This window comes from Pholcus phalangioides, unplaced genomic scaffold (assembly GCF_987345545.1).
Source record: "Pholcus phalangioides strain wild (caught in Gottingen) unplaced genomic scaffold, Ppha-v1.0 ptg000004l_1, whole genome shotgun sequence".
In the NCBI taxonomy this organism is placed as follows: Eukaryota; Metazoa; Arthropoda; class Arachnida; order Araneae; family Pholcidae; genus Pholcus; species Pholcus phalangioides.
In genome coordinates, this window is record NW_028301597.1 from 40,290,591 (window position 1) to 40,306,808 (window position 16,218).

Consider the following 16,218-nt stretch of genomic DNA (forward strand, 5'->3'; position numbering starts at 1 on the left):
GACACGATATTGTATAAGTTTTCAGACCATAGAGTTTCCCAAATTTTTTGTTCCCTCGCCCTTTTCCTTAGAAAATATTTTCCTCTCATCACCCCCGACTCGAGTGAATTCATAGGATCCTATGTTATACTTGTAGATTCTATCCCCTAGGGTTACCAGGCGTCCTCTTTTAGGAAGATGTGACCTCTAGACTTGCCAAATTGGGATGATTTGAGAAAGGTTTGGAGGGAAATTTATAGCTTTGCCTGATGGCTGTTTTTTGTGCAGTTTCTGTGAACAGCGTTCATGGCGAATTTCCCTCTTTTTTTTTGTTTTGTTTTTTCCTTGCTTTTTAATGCAAACAAATTTTTGTTATTCTTTATTTCCCACCTCATGTGGTGTTTCTTCCTGACAGGTGGACGTTACCAGATTCAAAAACTGAGAAAGCAGGACTCCTGCGTGAGCACCCTTAGTAATGTCACTTTTCCCAATTTATAAGGCAGATAGTGTCACTTTATTGACAAATAAAACCGGCCACAGCAATAATTTTTACCTGAAAGGTAAAACAGAACAACTAAAAAAAACAAAAGCAGAAAAAAATGTCGGAAATCAAGAAAAAAAGCCCCAGAAAAACACTCATGTGTCAGTTCAGAGATATATATTTCAGAAAAGAAAAAAATTTCTCTTACGAAAAAAAAGGAAAATAGTTCCGGGACCTGAAAAAAGGATAGGACAAAAGGCAGAATTTTCCAAACGTAAAAAAGCGTTCGAAATGCCATAAAAAGTAGACGCGTTCTGCTAATCTTATTACAGAATGACAGGTCACAACTACGAGGAGCTGGTGGGCCTTTACGGCATATGAAAATTTTGCTATCGCAAAGAAAGAAAATGGAGGAATTTTCCCTATGGTAGGCAGAGCTAGAAGTAAACTATAGCTCAGTGATGGTAGAGCATGGGGACATTGCCCCCCCCCCCCCATCACAAAAGATGTATACGGGTAATCGATACCTATCTGTTTCCACCTATGTCTCTATAATGTTCAATATCTTTGGTTTGCCAACCTTGAATATTTGTTTTTCAAATTGGAGGTCACTAAATTTTAAGGCCCTGTACCAATAGTTTTGCCCCGCTCAGTTCTTATATATTAATTTAACGTTCAAACATCGGGAAGTTTATTGCAACCTGTATCAGTAATATCATCCAAAAAATTCCATTTGGGGCCGTTCAAGTATTACGTCATCATCGATGAGGGAGGGGAGTTGGATAATGCTTACGTCATCCATGGCCCCCACAAGGGGTGGACTGACAAGGCTCCAGCCCTGGGGCCCGGAACGATTTTCCAAATTTTTTTCTTTTTCACGCTATAAATTCATCATAAAAGGGCCCGTGAAAGTCTGGATGGGGCCCGCAAAAGATCCCAGCCTAGGGGCCCTGCTCCAGGATGTGGGGGCCATGACGTCATCAACCATCCTTTATGAAAATATGAGTTAGGATTCAGAGGGGCAGAGCTGATGACGATGAATTTTGCTGGGAGGGGGGGGGGGAGGGGGTCAAAAATGGCTAAAAATTTACTTACGTAATACTTGAACGACCCCTTTGAGCTTGGCTGCGGATCCAAACACTGAGCTGTAAGTAAACTTTACTTATAGGTCAGTGGATCCAAAAGCGGGCCGCCATGCTTGTTGACATTAAAATTCGGACGGCTTTGATTAACGGTAAAATAAATATCCTATATCAAGAATATGCTGCCATCTATGGTTGAAAAAAATAGTACCAGTTGATAGTTTTTCGTTTTTTCTTTCAACATTAGATTGCAGCACAAGTTCTGCTTTTTGTTGCATGTGATTCATTAATGAAGTTCTTGAATTGCTAAAAAGATGGCAGCAAACTCCATCATGAACGTCAGATAAAATCAATATGAAGCTGACCATATAAAGTTTAAGTGTTTTGAGGCCAGAAATTTTTTTAATGATCTGGCAACTCTGACATTTCATGAGAATGTAGTAAATAGAAGTAAACAACTCAACGTCTCGTATGTGCATGATCTCAGCGAAAATAAGACAGTTTACCGGAGGAACCTTACAGCAACTTTCGTTAATATCCGTTATATTTGAGGCACTCTTTAGTTACTCAAGGCATTAACATGTCTCTACACGAACTCATGAGTGGGCCTAAGCAAGTTCCAAGGTTCAATCCCTACGAGGATAATCAAGGGTATACTTGCATGAACTTTTTGTATCTTTCATTTGTTTCGAAGTTTTCATTACTCTTTACGTTTAATACTGTATGTTCATCACTTTGTCAATGTAAAGGGCTCGCTGATAATCTTGTCCTATGACCCCACACGGCCCATTCCCTATATATCTACACGAACGGAAACGCCGCAGAGGAGACAAATGTGACTGCGGTATGGTGAGTACTATGCCGCAGAGTGCAAATGTACAAAACATCTACACATGTACAAATATTCCGAAAACAATGGTTCACTCAAATAATCAAAAACACAGCAACAAGGATCACAAGCCTTGTCAGATATATACACGCCAATGAAAAACAAAAAAATCCACCAGATTTATAAAATAATGTTTTAAATGTTACAAAAACAAGGGGGAGAAAAACAAATGGATAATAAGAACAACAAAGATCATATCCACACATGAAACAACTACTTATACATAACCATTATATGTACAAGATATAACATGTACTAACGGGACCCAAACAAGAATTTTTATGACATTCCCGTTACAATGATGTAAATGTGATAACCACAAGTGTCCTTCATTCTGCTATTCTAGCTAGGGTGTTAGGCAGGACAACACGAATGATTTCATAATGACCATTACATGTAGTTTATATATTTTATATATATTCATTTTCTTAAATATAAATATAACCAGGCAGAGCGAGTCAACCAAAACAACAAGACCAAAGCTGATCCTTAGCTAAGGCTCTCTCCAGACAATCCCCCATTTAAATCAAGCTCACATTGCTCACAAAAATAGAGTTAGGGCGAGACGACTCGACCTGGGAGTTATATATATGTATATAAGTATGTGTATTTCTCTTTCCTCTATTCAAGTTCTTCATGCATTTGATGTCCACAACACACGTGCGTACTCATATCATCGTATTTGTATTGCTCACCGAATAAGATGCTAAGCAAGATGGCACGGGTGAACCCTAATTGTATATATTCCCCCACAGGAACAGATGCAGTATGGTCCGCCACGACTTTGGCGACTTTTTTCTCGCGATAAGTCGTAAAGACCGTCATAATGCTTCTCTGGGTTGCCATATTTTTTAACACTTTTCCGGTTTCGTTGGGTGATACTAGATGGCGCTAGCTTCACCAAACAGGAATTTTTCTTTTGTTCACAGCGTTTTTCAAAAATTCTAAGCAGCCGTTGTTCCATTTCCAGCACGTCTCTCTCTCTCTCATTATTATTCCTCCCCTCCGTAGCTATAGTTATTTGGATTATCTACTGCTCAGGTTGTATCATAACATTTTATTATTTCGTTGTATTTATTAGTTATTCATCCATTGCCATGCCATCCCTTTTATCGGTTTATTATTTAAAATGAACCTACGGAATTTTTCATGCCCGGATCCGTTTATTTAAAAAAAGGGTCCGGGTTTTAGTTTTAATACATAGAATATTTAGGCCCGGAATTCCTTATGCCCCGATCTTTTTATTATTAAAAAAATGGGCCAGGTGTAATTCTTTTTAACTGATATTTTTTTCTATTTTTATGCTTGGTGGTTTCTATTATGTTTTGCACACTGTTTTTTTTTTCGGAGTCCGTAGTGTCTGACGGCTTTGGCGACTCTTCGTCGGGCCATCAGACATGTGTGGCGCCAAATAATCGCCAAGTGGCGGACCATACGACAGCTCTAGTCCGCAAGTTATCAAACCCATTTGCTCACCAATAAGGTGTTAAGCGAGATGACTCGCTCCGATGGATATATATATATTTTTTTATTTCACAATAAGATTCTCATTTCTTTTTCTTTTTGTATCCTGTGTATATAATATGGCAAGTGTAAGATAACAGATGAGATGGCATGGGGGCCCTCAATTGGGAAAATTGCTTTTAAAACATACCTCCATCCTAATATGTGCACATTCATCCGTCGTAACAAAACCCCGAAACTTTTCTCCAACTCTGAATCCCATCTCGCCTGTAATCACCACAAAATTTGTTAATCGCGACAGTACCTGATTGTCCGGGGAAAATATGTTGTAAAAATTTTGTATGTTTTTTTTTGACACAAAATAAAGTGTTCCAGACTCTGCTACGAAGCTAAGTTGGAAGAGATCTCAGCAACGGGATAAGTCCAGTGACGAAGTTCTGACGTTCATTCATTAGCCTATGAGCCCCTCAAAGACGCTGGGCAGGACCCACATGTAGGGGGAAACATGCTATTATTGTGCATGAATAAACTTTATGATTAATTTAATTGTGAGTGATTGATGCGCCGAAAAAAAAAATCGCCAGCATAGAAAACAATATGAAAAATATCATGAAACACAAGAGAAATGGAAACATAAATAAGATCTGGATTATAAATATGATTTCTGGGTCCGTTAATTGAGGCTGTAGGACGCTATTGACGCTCAAGCAAGCATAAAAATGCTAAAACCAATAAGCATGATTATAATAATAAAAATATCCATAAGTATAAGTAAACAACCATAAGTGTTCTTTATGGGCATTGTATAATATTTTATCATTTGTATATATTGTTTATAATTTTTGTGATTGTGTTTTTAATTGGGTTGCTGTATTTTTGAAATATATGGCATCCATATTTTTATGGGTATCTTTTTCTCAGCCACCCTCTTGGGCATTTTGCCTGTTGTGGCATTGTATTTGTATCTAAGACTAAACATCAAAACAATATAAACAATGGTCCTGCATGTTGTATAAATAAATATAATCTATGTTATTATAAATTAAAACCTGGACTCTCTTTTGGGGTATCCAGATTCTTTTAAATAAAACAAGTAAGAAAAATACTGAAGTGGTCGGCTGAAGTTGGTTTTCTGTGGTTCCCAACTTCAAGGCGCAAATGCGAGCCGATCTCCCCGTTAAAAAGTCTCGCCACAGAGAGCACCAGTCCTACAACGGTAAATCATTCAACCATAACACTTCACTCATAGTTAGTAAAACTGGGGGCAGATGACAGCACTACACATAACAAGCATTACACAGAAACAAACTATACGTCAGGTTGCACTACACGTACACGCACATTCCCGCATTTACCGATTCGTTGGGGGGTTCCGCGGGGGGGGGGGGGTCGCATGGGGGGTGCATGTGTGGTGTAGCAGTAGTAGGTAGGGGCTCGGGGATCCATGATGTTCTTAAGTCAGCCACCTCGTTGGGCAATTTGCCTGTTGTGGCGTTGTATTTGTATTTGTATTTGTAAATAAAAAGGATGCTGGGGCATCCTGTATGCAGAAAAGAATAAACATTGGAAAATAATAAAGGCAACCTGAGAGATATCCAATAATTAATTAATCCGACCCACACACTACACTATATATACTGAACAGGGTTTAAGCTACGGTCGCATTTTTTTGCAAAATGTGAAAGTAAATTGTAGAATGCAAAAAAAGTAGCCACTTTCGCAAAAGTTCGTACAGGAGGTATGCAACGAGTAGACATCCAACCATCAATCATTACATTAGCATTGTAGCATTTTGCTAAAGCTTTTCCCCCAATTTTCGCTTTTTTGCGAACAGAATTTTTTATCCAGCTTAAACCCTGATACGGAAGGAAGAGAAAATGATCTAATCTCCCAACGGTTTTTCAAATCATTCAAAACGCTGTAGCTATAAGGTGACATCATTTGGAAGAAAAAAGAGGGAATGAAAAGGGGGCAAAGACCCATTTGAAAATTTCAAAAGGCGCGCTAGGAACAGGGAAAAACAACAACCAGCGCCACCAGGCTGTATTGTAGTTTGTAGTTTTTAAATTATAATAATAAGAGGGAATTTTTACAATTTGTAAAAAACCATTGCCGATGGCAACTGCTGGAGCTAAATAGTGATTTCCAACATTGATGTTTAGGCTCATTGTGCAAATTATTTATGTTAATGTTACGTTGATAGAGCATTATTTTTGTACTGCTTAGATATACAGATAATGTGGAAAATAATTTGATAAACGAAAACGATTGAATACAGTGCAATACTTTACTGATTGTAAATAGTAGGTTACATGTACTCACACACACACATACAGGGCCGGAACTGGGGGGGGGGTGCAGAGAGAGGGTGATTGCCTGGGGCGGAAAAATTTAGGGGTGTGGCAAGTTTTGGGGGAAAAACAAAGAATACTATTATATAAAATTACCAAATTTTAAATTGGTGGGGGGTGGCAAAATCATGTTTGCCCTGGGCGGCAAAAATCCTAGTTATGGCCCTGCATGTACTTGATGACATATCACAGATAGATGGCGGTATATTTTTCAAAATCTGTGCCTCCCCCCCCAAAAAAAAATATCCGACCATGAGCTGCCACTGCATAGAATTTAAAATTTAAGGCTTTATACAAAAAAATTGGAAAAATTATCCAAATAACTGTAGACCTCAGATATATCATTTATGGTGAAAGTAGTGGTATGGTTATTGAATTGAAAAGAAATTAACTTTTTATTTGATGCACCCTGTCCACCTAATTAGGAAGTTGTTGCCCAGTCTTTCTTGAGGCCAACAAAAAAATTTCTTGTTTTCAAGTGCAATATTTGCTGAGATATTTGAATTCAATAATTGTTGAAAATGAGGGAAAGAAAATCACATATGAGAAGCTTGAATGAGCTTGTCATTAATTTATGTGGTTCTTTTCCTTATTTTCAGTGATTTTTTGAATAGAAATATCTCAGTAAATATTGCACTTAAAATGTGATTTTTTTGGGGGGGCTGTAGACAGACAGGGCAACAACTTCCTAATTGAGTTTTTTGGGACAGGATGGTCAAATAAATTTATTTTATACAACTTGTTATTATACAACCCCTTGTAATCTGAATAATGTATCTGAGGTCCGCACGTTTATTTGGATATTTTCTTCAACTGGATATATGCTTCTAGGATCACCAGTTCTAGAGTTATTCCAGGATAAAGGGACTTTCCTATGCACCCTGTATATCAATACAGTCAACACTCGTTATAACGACCCCCCCCTCCCCCATCGTCTTATCAAAAACATGTTATATCGGATGGTCATTATATCAAAATGAAAACGTGTTTGATAGTCGTTGTATGGAAACAGTTGGGACTTATCCTATCGGTTTGTGTAATGCAATGGTCATTATAATGAGCGTCAACTGTATTTATAAAAATGGAAGTACAGCAGTACCTTGATTTACGAATTTAATTTATTCCTTATCCATCTTAAAACATATGCTCAGCTAATAATTTATGTTCATTAAATTATGTTTCAGAACCATGGTGTCCATTGCTGGATCTGATTTCGTCGTTATTGCCTCAGATAAACGACTCTGTTCCGGATATAATATCTATTCCAGGGACCAGCCAAAATTGTTCAAGCTGTAAGTGTTCAGATTTAAATTTGATTCTAATTGTTGACTTGATTTTGTCAGGTTTGCTGCTGTCCTGCACGATCTGACTGACTTAAAAGATCAAGTGAGGACTTCCAAATAAAAAAAGAAAAATATATATTAGTTTCGATACGAGCAGATCGTGTGATGATGATGCTCAATCAATGAAACTGCATCACCTACAGTTATGCATAGTGAGGCTTCATTCCTACAGTTATGTTTATTCATATTCTGGAAACATGGCGACAGGGATATTTTCAAGCTTTTCATGATAGTGATTACTAGAGCTCAAAAGTTTAGGCACTAAAAATGGTTAAAATAGGTAGGTAAAAATCACTAAAGTGCTTAAAATTTGCACTAAAAAAAAAAATAATTTGTGGAAGAAAGAAAAAATAACTAAGCCTTTGGATATTAAATATCTGAAACTGGCTAAAAATTGGTTTCATTTACTCTGTCTACTGTTTCAATTATAGCTTATAACTGCATTATTATCTGAGTTAAATTGATTTCATGCCAAAAATAAAGTATTTGTGATCCCTCAAGATTTGGTAGATTCTACAGCCCACATTATCAGATGCAGAGCTCGTAGAGAAAATTATTAAGGGGGCTCCTTTTCGAGTTATGAATGATTCTCATTTATTTGTTGCATTATTTTGCAAAAATTGTGATTTGTATAGCTGAAACTAGGACTGGGCGATATTATAAATTTTCCATCCTCAACCTTACATCACACTATAATGATATATCAATATGCAGGGCTCCCACCTGCATGGTGAGATTTGTTACTATGAGTTCCAAATGCAAGTTTGTACTTCCAGCTAGTCATAGGGTCCCAGAACATCACTTTGCCCGAGGACCCATGTTATTGAGACTGTCATGAATAACATTTCCAAGGAAGCTCACTGAACTATAGCCAAGAGTAAGCGAGGACCCAGGGTGATGTGTTGGGAGGGTCGATTTATTGTGTGGGTTCATTGGATCATCCCATATTTTACACAGATCTATTTTTCCCACATAATTTAACTCTTGGGAGGGATGATACCCACATTCTAGATCTGTGCCTGGCCCAGGGTTCCAAAAATTTATTTTATATAATTTTTGATCATTATAAATTTTGTTCTGATTAAATTCAGTTAAATAGTAGAAAGTATCTCTCTTTTAAAAGGGGGTGCTGGATAAGACGGGGAAAGCATGAGAAGATAATATGCTCCAAAGGGGGGGGGGAAGCCATGGGCTGAAAAAGGTTGACTGAACTAGATTGAGTATATTTCAGCGAGATAAGAGTGATTTTATAATGCTTTGCTCTTTTTTTATTATTTTTCATGTGGAAATTCTTTACTATATATCATCCAATCATACTATTACCATCTATTCATACACACATAACTTATAATTCTCTCATTTCAGATCAGACAAGACTGTTTTGGGATGCACAGGCTGTTGGTGCGATGCCCTGACATTTAGTAGGATTCTAGAAGCAAGAATGAAGGTAGTCATTGTTTTTTTAAATTTCTCTATCAGAGGAGGATTTCTCTATCATCTATATATTTGAGTTATATCAAAGTTTAATCATTTGGGTTTCTCAAGACACAATCTATATGACATATTAGTTGGTTTTGTCTGGGTCACATCGGGGGGGGGGGGGGGAGAGGAGAAGTGTTTTTAGGAAAATTTAGAGATAGAAGCTGTTTTTTGGGCCACTAATTCTAAGTTGATTTGTTCTAAGTTGATTTGTTCTAAGTTGATCTGTTCTAAGTTATCATTCTAAGTTGATCTGTTCTAAGTTATCATTCTAAGTTGATCTGTTCTAAGTTATCATTCTAAGTTGATCTGTTCTAAGTTATCATTCTAAGTTTAAAACAAGCAGAGCTCTCTCTTCCCCTATTATGCTACCAAAGACTGGAAATCAGCACCTGAAACAATATTAGCTAACATTTTTTCAGTATTTTTTGGAATAAGTGGTGCTCAAGCATATGTTCCACAATACAAAAAAATCTGTTTTTTTGGGGATGAGTGCCTCATAAATATATTCAGTAAACCTTTCAAATATAAAATGTTGCTTTCTTGTAATTGGTGTTTATTTTATAAACAAATACTTCCGCTGGACACTCACTTTTGCATTGAAAAAATGGTTTACGAAGCACATGTTACAGTTGGATGCATTCTTGAATCGATGTAGCCATTGTGCTACTTGAACTATACTCAGCATAGCAATAACAAAACACAGTAAGGGGGAAGGTAAAAAGAACAAAGTCAAAGCCAGTGCTGCTCTCCTGTGTATGAAAACAAAACAACATTGCCTTTCTGCCTAAATAGGATGTTTTTGTATTTTATTTTATATACGTATTTCATTTTTTTAGACAAACTACATTATTGAGCAAAAGCTCTGTTCCCCATGATAAACTTTCTGACTTTTTGTAAAAAATAATTTAATGTCTCTGTAAAAATCTATTCAGTTTCATTTGGTTATTAACATGAAAAAAAGCTTTTACTTTTGGCTTATCATAATATAGTTGTTAATTACTGAATGTCATTTTATGTAGATGTACCAGCATGAACACAACAAAGTTATGAGTACTACTGCTGTGGCTCAACTAGTGTCATGTATGTTGTATTACAAGAGGTTTTTCCCTTATAATATTGGTCCTATGATTGCTGGTGTTGATGAAAATGGTAAGCATGACAATCCTCTTGTATTGTGTCTAGTAATTTATTCAAAGCAAATTTTTCATTAAAAATGCTATTGTGTATTTTTTCCTGGTACATTTTCGAATTTCCATAATATTAAGAATGAGCACTGAAACCAAAAACTGCAGTGACAAAGAGTATTCAAAAGGGTTGTTGGTGTGACACTTGCTCAGTCCTTGGCAGAATTGTTCTTGTTGCAGAGGCATAGCAGAAACTATGGCAAGATTATGAAAGGAAGTTACCTCGTCTAGTGGTTAGCTTGGTGGGAGACATGAAAATTTTTTTTAGAGGCTACTATATTCAGAATCAGCTATCAACAGTAGGTCCCAGTCTTTTAACCCTACGTCCAAGTGGCGCAGTGGTAAGATACTGATTTTCCACTATGAACCCCAAGGTTCTGTTCTGGGTCCTATATTATGTTTAATATATATAAATGGTTTATGTAACTTGTGATTAAATGGAAAATTGATAACATTTGCAGATGATACAGTGCTTTATATAGAAGGTACTGATACAGCAAATTTAATTTAAAAAGTTGAAGATCTAACACATATTGATGTCTGGTTAATTGAACATAAATTAAAACTTCACACTCAAAAAATAAAATTTATCTATGTAAAGACAATAAACATGGATTATAACATAAACATACATCTAAGAATACATTATCATTGTCAGTGCCTGGAGAACAGTCAATGCCATTGCCAGGAAATATATATTGTTCCAGAGTACAATTATTGAGCACCATGCATTACAGAATGATCTTAAATGGCACTCACACTGTGATATTTTAATAAAAAATATTATAGAATATGCAGTGATTATTTACAAAATAAAAATCTTAATAGATGAGCATATTTTAAAAGATTTATTTTTTGCATTGATATATTCAGTTAATTATGCGATCAGTGACTCAGGACGTTTCATATTACAATAATAATCGGAAATTAGATAATATATATAACAGAATAAGATCTCAGAATATTAATAGATAGTTCCAAAATACATTGTTACACTTTATCTTTCAGACAAAACTTTTTGTACAGTTATCAAATTTTCACAATTAAATGAAAAAATCTAAATATAATTGAGTTTATCAAGTGCCAAAACCCCTAATAAAACACTATTATTAGGGTAATAATTACTGTTATTATGAAGTTAATTTTCAATATGAAAATGTGTTTAATATCTTGGGGGCAATGTAGGAAAGCTTTTTTATATAATGCTTTATTAGGGGTTAGGCCTGCTAGAAGGACTTTTCAGTCTCTTGAGGCTACAAAGTGTTTGTATTTGTTATATATTAGTATTTGTGTAACATGTTTAAATTTGTGTATATGTTTGCATTTGCGTAAAATATGTTTGCATTTGCGTAAAATATGTTTGCATTTGCGTAAAATATGTTTGCATTTGCGTAAAATATGTTTGCATTTGCGTAAAATATGTTTGCATTTGCGTAAAATATGTTTGCATTTGCGTAAAATATGTTTGAATTTTTGTATTAGATATTTGTATTTGTAAAATTAAAAATATATATATTGAGCAACACTTTCCATGGATATAGTTAACAGCTTTCTAGACTGCTAATTCTGGCCATTGTCTCAGTAGTGTTGTTTCATTCATGAAGACATTTTTTGTTAGACACATTCTATATTCTACATTCACATTGAGATATATGTATTGTAACAGTATCAGGATATCCATTTATATATAATAAAGCAATTTTTCTGATTAATTTATTAAATTTGATTTTTTTGTCAAATTAATGTTGAATTGTAAGGTTCAACATAAATTTATTTTTGTAGTTTTATGAAAAGAGTTTCCATTGATTTTCCTGATGTTTTTATTGCTATTTTATTTTGAATTGTCAAAATTTTATCTGAAGTTATATTGATGGTGGTTTTTTTACGATGTAGGAGAAGGATGTGTTTATAGTTATGACTGTGTTGGTAATATGGCCAAGGGAATCGGCCAAGCATCTGGATCTTCATGCTCAATGATTCAACCTTTGTTAGACAACCAGGTTGGTTACAAATTGAATATAAATAAACAGTTGAACTAGGCCAATAATAAAAGCAGAAATTCCGATATTTGCTTGTATTAGCAGTTATTTGTAAAATTTGTGAATAAATGAAAATATAAAAATGATTAATTACATGTATAACTAAAATTAAAAGCAGGTCTACCAAGCACTTATGAAATGATATCCTATTCAGTTCTTTGTCAGACATTTGATTTGAACAAGTTCAAAAGCTGTCAGATTTGATATTCCCTCTTATAGTGCCGGACTCGTGATGCGAGGATCCGGGTTCGAACCCCACAGTGGTGGTCGGCTGAAGTTGGTTTTCTGTGGTTCCCAACTTCAAGGCGCAAATGCGAGCCGATCTCCCCGTTAAAAAGTCTCGCCACAGAGAGCACCAGTCCTACAACGGTAAATCATTCAACCATAACACTTCACTCATAGTTTGAAAAACTGGGGACAGCACTACACATAACAAGCATTACACAGAAACAAAAACTTTACGTCAGGTTGCACTACACGTACACGCACATTCCCGCATGTACCGATTCGTTGGGGGAGTTACGCGGGGGGGGGGAGGGTGCATGTGTGGTGTAGCAGTAGTAGGTAGGGGCTCGGGGATCCATGATGTTCTTAAGTCAGCCACCTCGTTGGGCAATTTGCCTGTTGTGGCGTTGTATTTGTATTTGTATTTGTATAAGCTGCAGCAAACGTGAATGGTAAAAGTGCTTCCAGGCATGCAAAATCCTGAAATTCTCCATTGGTGTATAAGACAAATTGCTCTGCCGCACACACAAAAAGTCTGAGCAGATAAAAGTAAGAAAGTCGAGGAAACGTTGTGGTCAGACTTTGTTGCATTTACCTATTTTCTAGGAAATAAAAATTTACTTGCTCGAAGTCTAATTTTCTTTGTAAAAGTCTAGCTTTTTATTCGAGCCTAAAGCTATAAAGTTTGAAAAGCACAAGATTTCTTGTCAGAAAATATGCATTATTGTAGGCAAGCTTTGTAAGGGGTTGTATAAAAATATGATTTTAAAAAAATCATAAAATTGTATTCAATGACAACATTGTGGTTGTTTGGCTGCTCCTAGTGATTGATTTGCATTAGTCTAAATCAGGTGTGGCCAACAGCTGGCCCGTGGCCTGCATGAGGTCTGCGAGGTGATTTTGTGCAGCCAGTGAGTAGGTAAAATTACTGTGTATTATATATAAATTGCTTTTCTTATCATTATTTAAGCCATCATTTTCAACAGCAGACCTGATTAACATATTATTTACATTCATTATTTCGAGTGACAATAGTAATTCGCTATGTTCTCATCACACTTTTGAAGCTTGTTACAGGCATTTCCCTCTTTCCACTCCCCATTCCTTTCTATTATCTCATTGGGTAGGTTGTTTTTTATGGCTTCTGTGTTTGTAGCTGAACGCATATTTGGTGTTCTGCTCACTGTGACGAAACTTTTTACAAAGTGGATGCCAACTCACAATGGCATCTCGAAATTACAACAGACTATATAGGCTACACAGACCCTAATAATTCCAAAGAGCAAGAATGTATCATATGAAATGATAGGCTCATGTTCTCCTTTGAACAGGAGTTCCACACTCAGACACTATGATTTTTTGTGGTGAAAACATGTGTCTATGTATGAGAAACATTAATTTCTAAATTTTGACATAGCAGGCTGGTGGTATTCCATGTTGAAGCAGACTAACACTTTCTCAAACCAAAATACTGATATTCTGTTCCAAGAAACTAACTTGAGTTATAAGAACACATGTATCGTGCAAATCTGGTTTTGTGTAATCTCATGGACAACAGGAGCACCAGGTAATTTGGTGCGTGTGAGTATTCTTTCATATCTACAGGTAAACTGCCTGTTCCATTCAAAGCTAGTCCATTTTATCTTGGTGCCATCACAGGTTTACCGATGATAGTCAATACTATCCACACAACTGGCTTTTTAGCAAGCTTTCCATCCTAATGATAAAGCTCCTCTTAAAATCTACTTGTGCATGAATTGATTCCTTTAGTGTCTTCTCGACCCATGCAGTCCCATCAGTAGCCAAATTAAACTAAGAGATAAAAATAATTTCAGGCAAATGTAGAAAAAATGTGAAAGCATGTTTTGTATGTAAAATTCAGAGTATGAATGTAATTGAATGGACTAATTCACAAAAGAAACAGTAATTTTTTATACGTTGCATCTAGTAGCTGGAAAACAAAAATGAATGAATATGTATCAGTTTATGAAGATTTTGTTTAATGACCCAGGATTAAATTTTAATGACTAAATTGTCCGTTTTTCACTACATTACTTATGGCAGGTGTAAATTTTCGAGTGTCCTGGGTCTTGTTGTTGATGCATATTATATGCCGGAGTGTTATTTATGGTGCGGCCTGTGATGCTGCAGCTCACCATTATGTTGGCCCTTGAACAGTGAGAAGTTGGCCACCCCTGGTCTAAATAATTTTTCCTTAAATTCTTTGTATGACTTATGTCTCGGTAAAAAATAGTTTAATTTAAATTTTGCTATAATTTATTGGCTTTGATCATAGAAGAAAAATTTTTAATATGTCGGTACATTAAGAATTTTTCACTAAAATATTTCGTATAGGACCCAGGAATTGTGTAAAGAAACTCTTACAGCTGCAATGATGAGATATCTTGTTTAACTTGATCTGCTTTATTTTAGCAGTCCTGAAATATCTCGGTTTCTTATGGGTTGCCCTCTCATTGACATGCCCAGCTAGCTCCGTATGACGGTCTTTCCCTGAATGACATGTTTTTCACCCTCCCCCTCTGATCTGTTGATCAACTGCCAGTGGGCAGAGTCAGCTTTTCTTCAAAGGCTGATAACAGGAGGAGCAAAACTATGTTTTTCCTTTTCCTTTGAGGCAGTATAGGATTATTGCGCACAACATAAACAATAGAAACAATACTTTTTCTCCTCCCTTGTTTATTATCATTATTTTTGATTGGAAGTGGGGGAAGCATTTTACAGCTCATGCAATCTGAAAAAATATATATTCCTCAGAATGTGAGTGGCAATTTCCAGAAGATTTAGTATTTTCCATTGTGGCAGTTATAATGCAGATCAGGAAAATTTTAAAAACTGCTTGAAGGGTTAAGAAACAATTTTTTTAACTTAAATGGCTTTTAGGATGATTGGTGATAATATTTAAAACATATTTTGTTAAGCATTTAAACATATTAAGTTTCCTGTTAAGCTGGGTTCATTCTATGCAATCTCATTGAGAGTTATTTGCTGAGCTCTCGCGTAATGTTCAAGGGATAACAAGATAATGATCCATCTCATTTCGGTACATCAAAGACTGTTACACCTCTGTATTCTTGTATGGCAGAAAACTATGGCAATGAAATTGAGTTGAAAAGGAAAAAAGAAGCAAAGGCCTTTCATATTTTCCCAGAAAACTCGTAGTATGGACACCCGCCTTCAAGACAAATTGTTTAGATATTGGCTGTTTTATAATGATATGATAAGAGCTGACACTCTGTATGGTATGAAAGGAAGCTTTGTTCTTTTTTTATAACTCAATTTTTTCCCCCAGTTATTTTTAATTAACCAAATGTTCCATTTTATTTCTAAGTCTTTTTTCCCCTTTTAATTTTGCAGATTAGGGGTAAGAATATGAGTGGATCAGAAAATCTTGCACCGATAACTCAAGAACGTGCAATCGCTGTTATCAGGGATGTTTTCACCGCATCAGCTGAGAGAGACATTCACACTGGAGATGGAGTTCTAATGTATGTCATCACGAAGAAAGGAATGGAGGAAATATCTGCTCCACTTCGTAAGGATTAAGCAAGTGTCTTAAAAAAAAAAACTACCATTATGATGTTAATGAGGTTTTCGCTGATGTGATGTTCATGTTCATAAAAACTTTTGTCAGTGTAATTTGGATATTACTAAATAAAGTGCTGTTTCGTATTTTGGTTT

General features: G+C 35.8%; 1 protein-coding gene across 1 annotated transcript; it reads left to right on the forward strand.

Moving 5' to 3' along the window:
• The first annotated feature begins 1,990 nt into the window (after window positions 1–1,990).
• Prosbeta6 (proteasome beta6 subunit) lies at window positions 1,991–16,209 on the forward strand. The gene is made up of 6 exons (XM_089231511.1): window positions 1,991–2,193; window positions 7,431–7,538; window positions 8,955–9,036; window positions 10,091–10,220; window positions 12,149–12,255; window positions 15,895–16,209. The coding sequence occupies exons 1-6, from the start codon at window positions 2,123–2,125 to the stop codon at window positions 16,081–16,083; spliced, it is 687 nt and encodes a 228-aa protein (XP_089087637.1). The 5' UTR covers window positions 1,991–2,122; the 3' UTR covers window positions 16,084–16,209.
• Window positions 16,210–16,218: the final 9 nt, after the last annotated feature.

Excerpts from the sequence above, each read along its gene's own strand:
- Prosbeta6 (XM_089231511.1), top strand. The coding sequence starts at position 2,123 with ATGTCTCTACACGAACTCATGAGTGGGCCTAAGCAAGTTCCAAGGTTC. Across the intron at positions 9,037-10,090 it reads TTCTAGAAGCAAGAATGAAG|ATGTACCAGCATGAACACAA; the intron begins GTAGTCATTGTT and ends CATTTTATGTAG. Across the intron at positions 12,256-15,894 it reads AACCTTTGTTAGACAACCAG|ATTAGGGGTAAGAATATGAG; the intron begins GTTGGTTACAAA and ends TTAATTTTGCAG.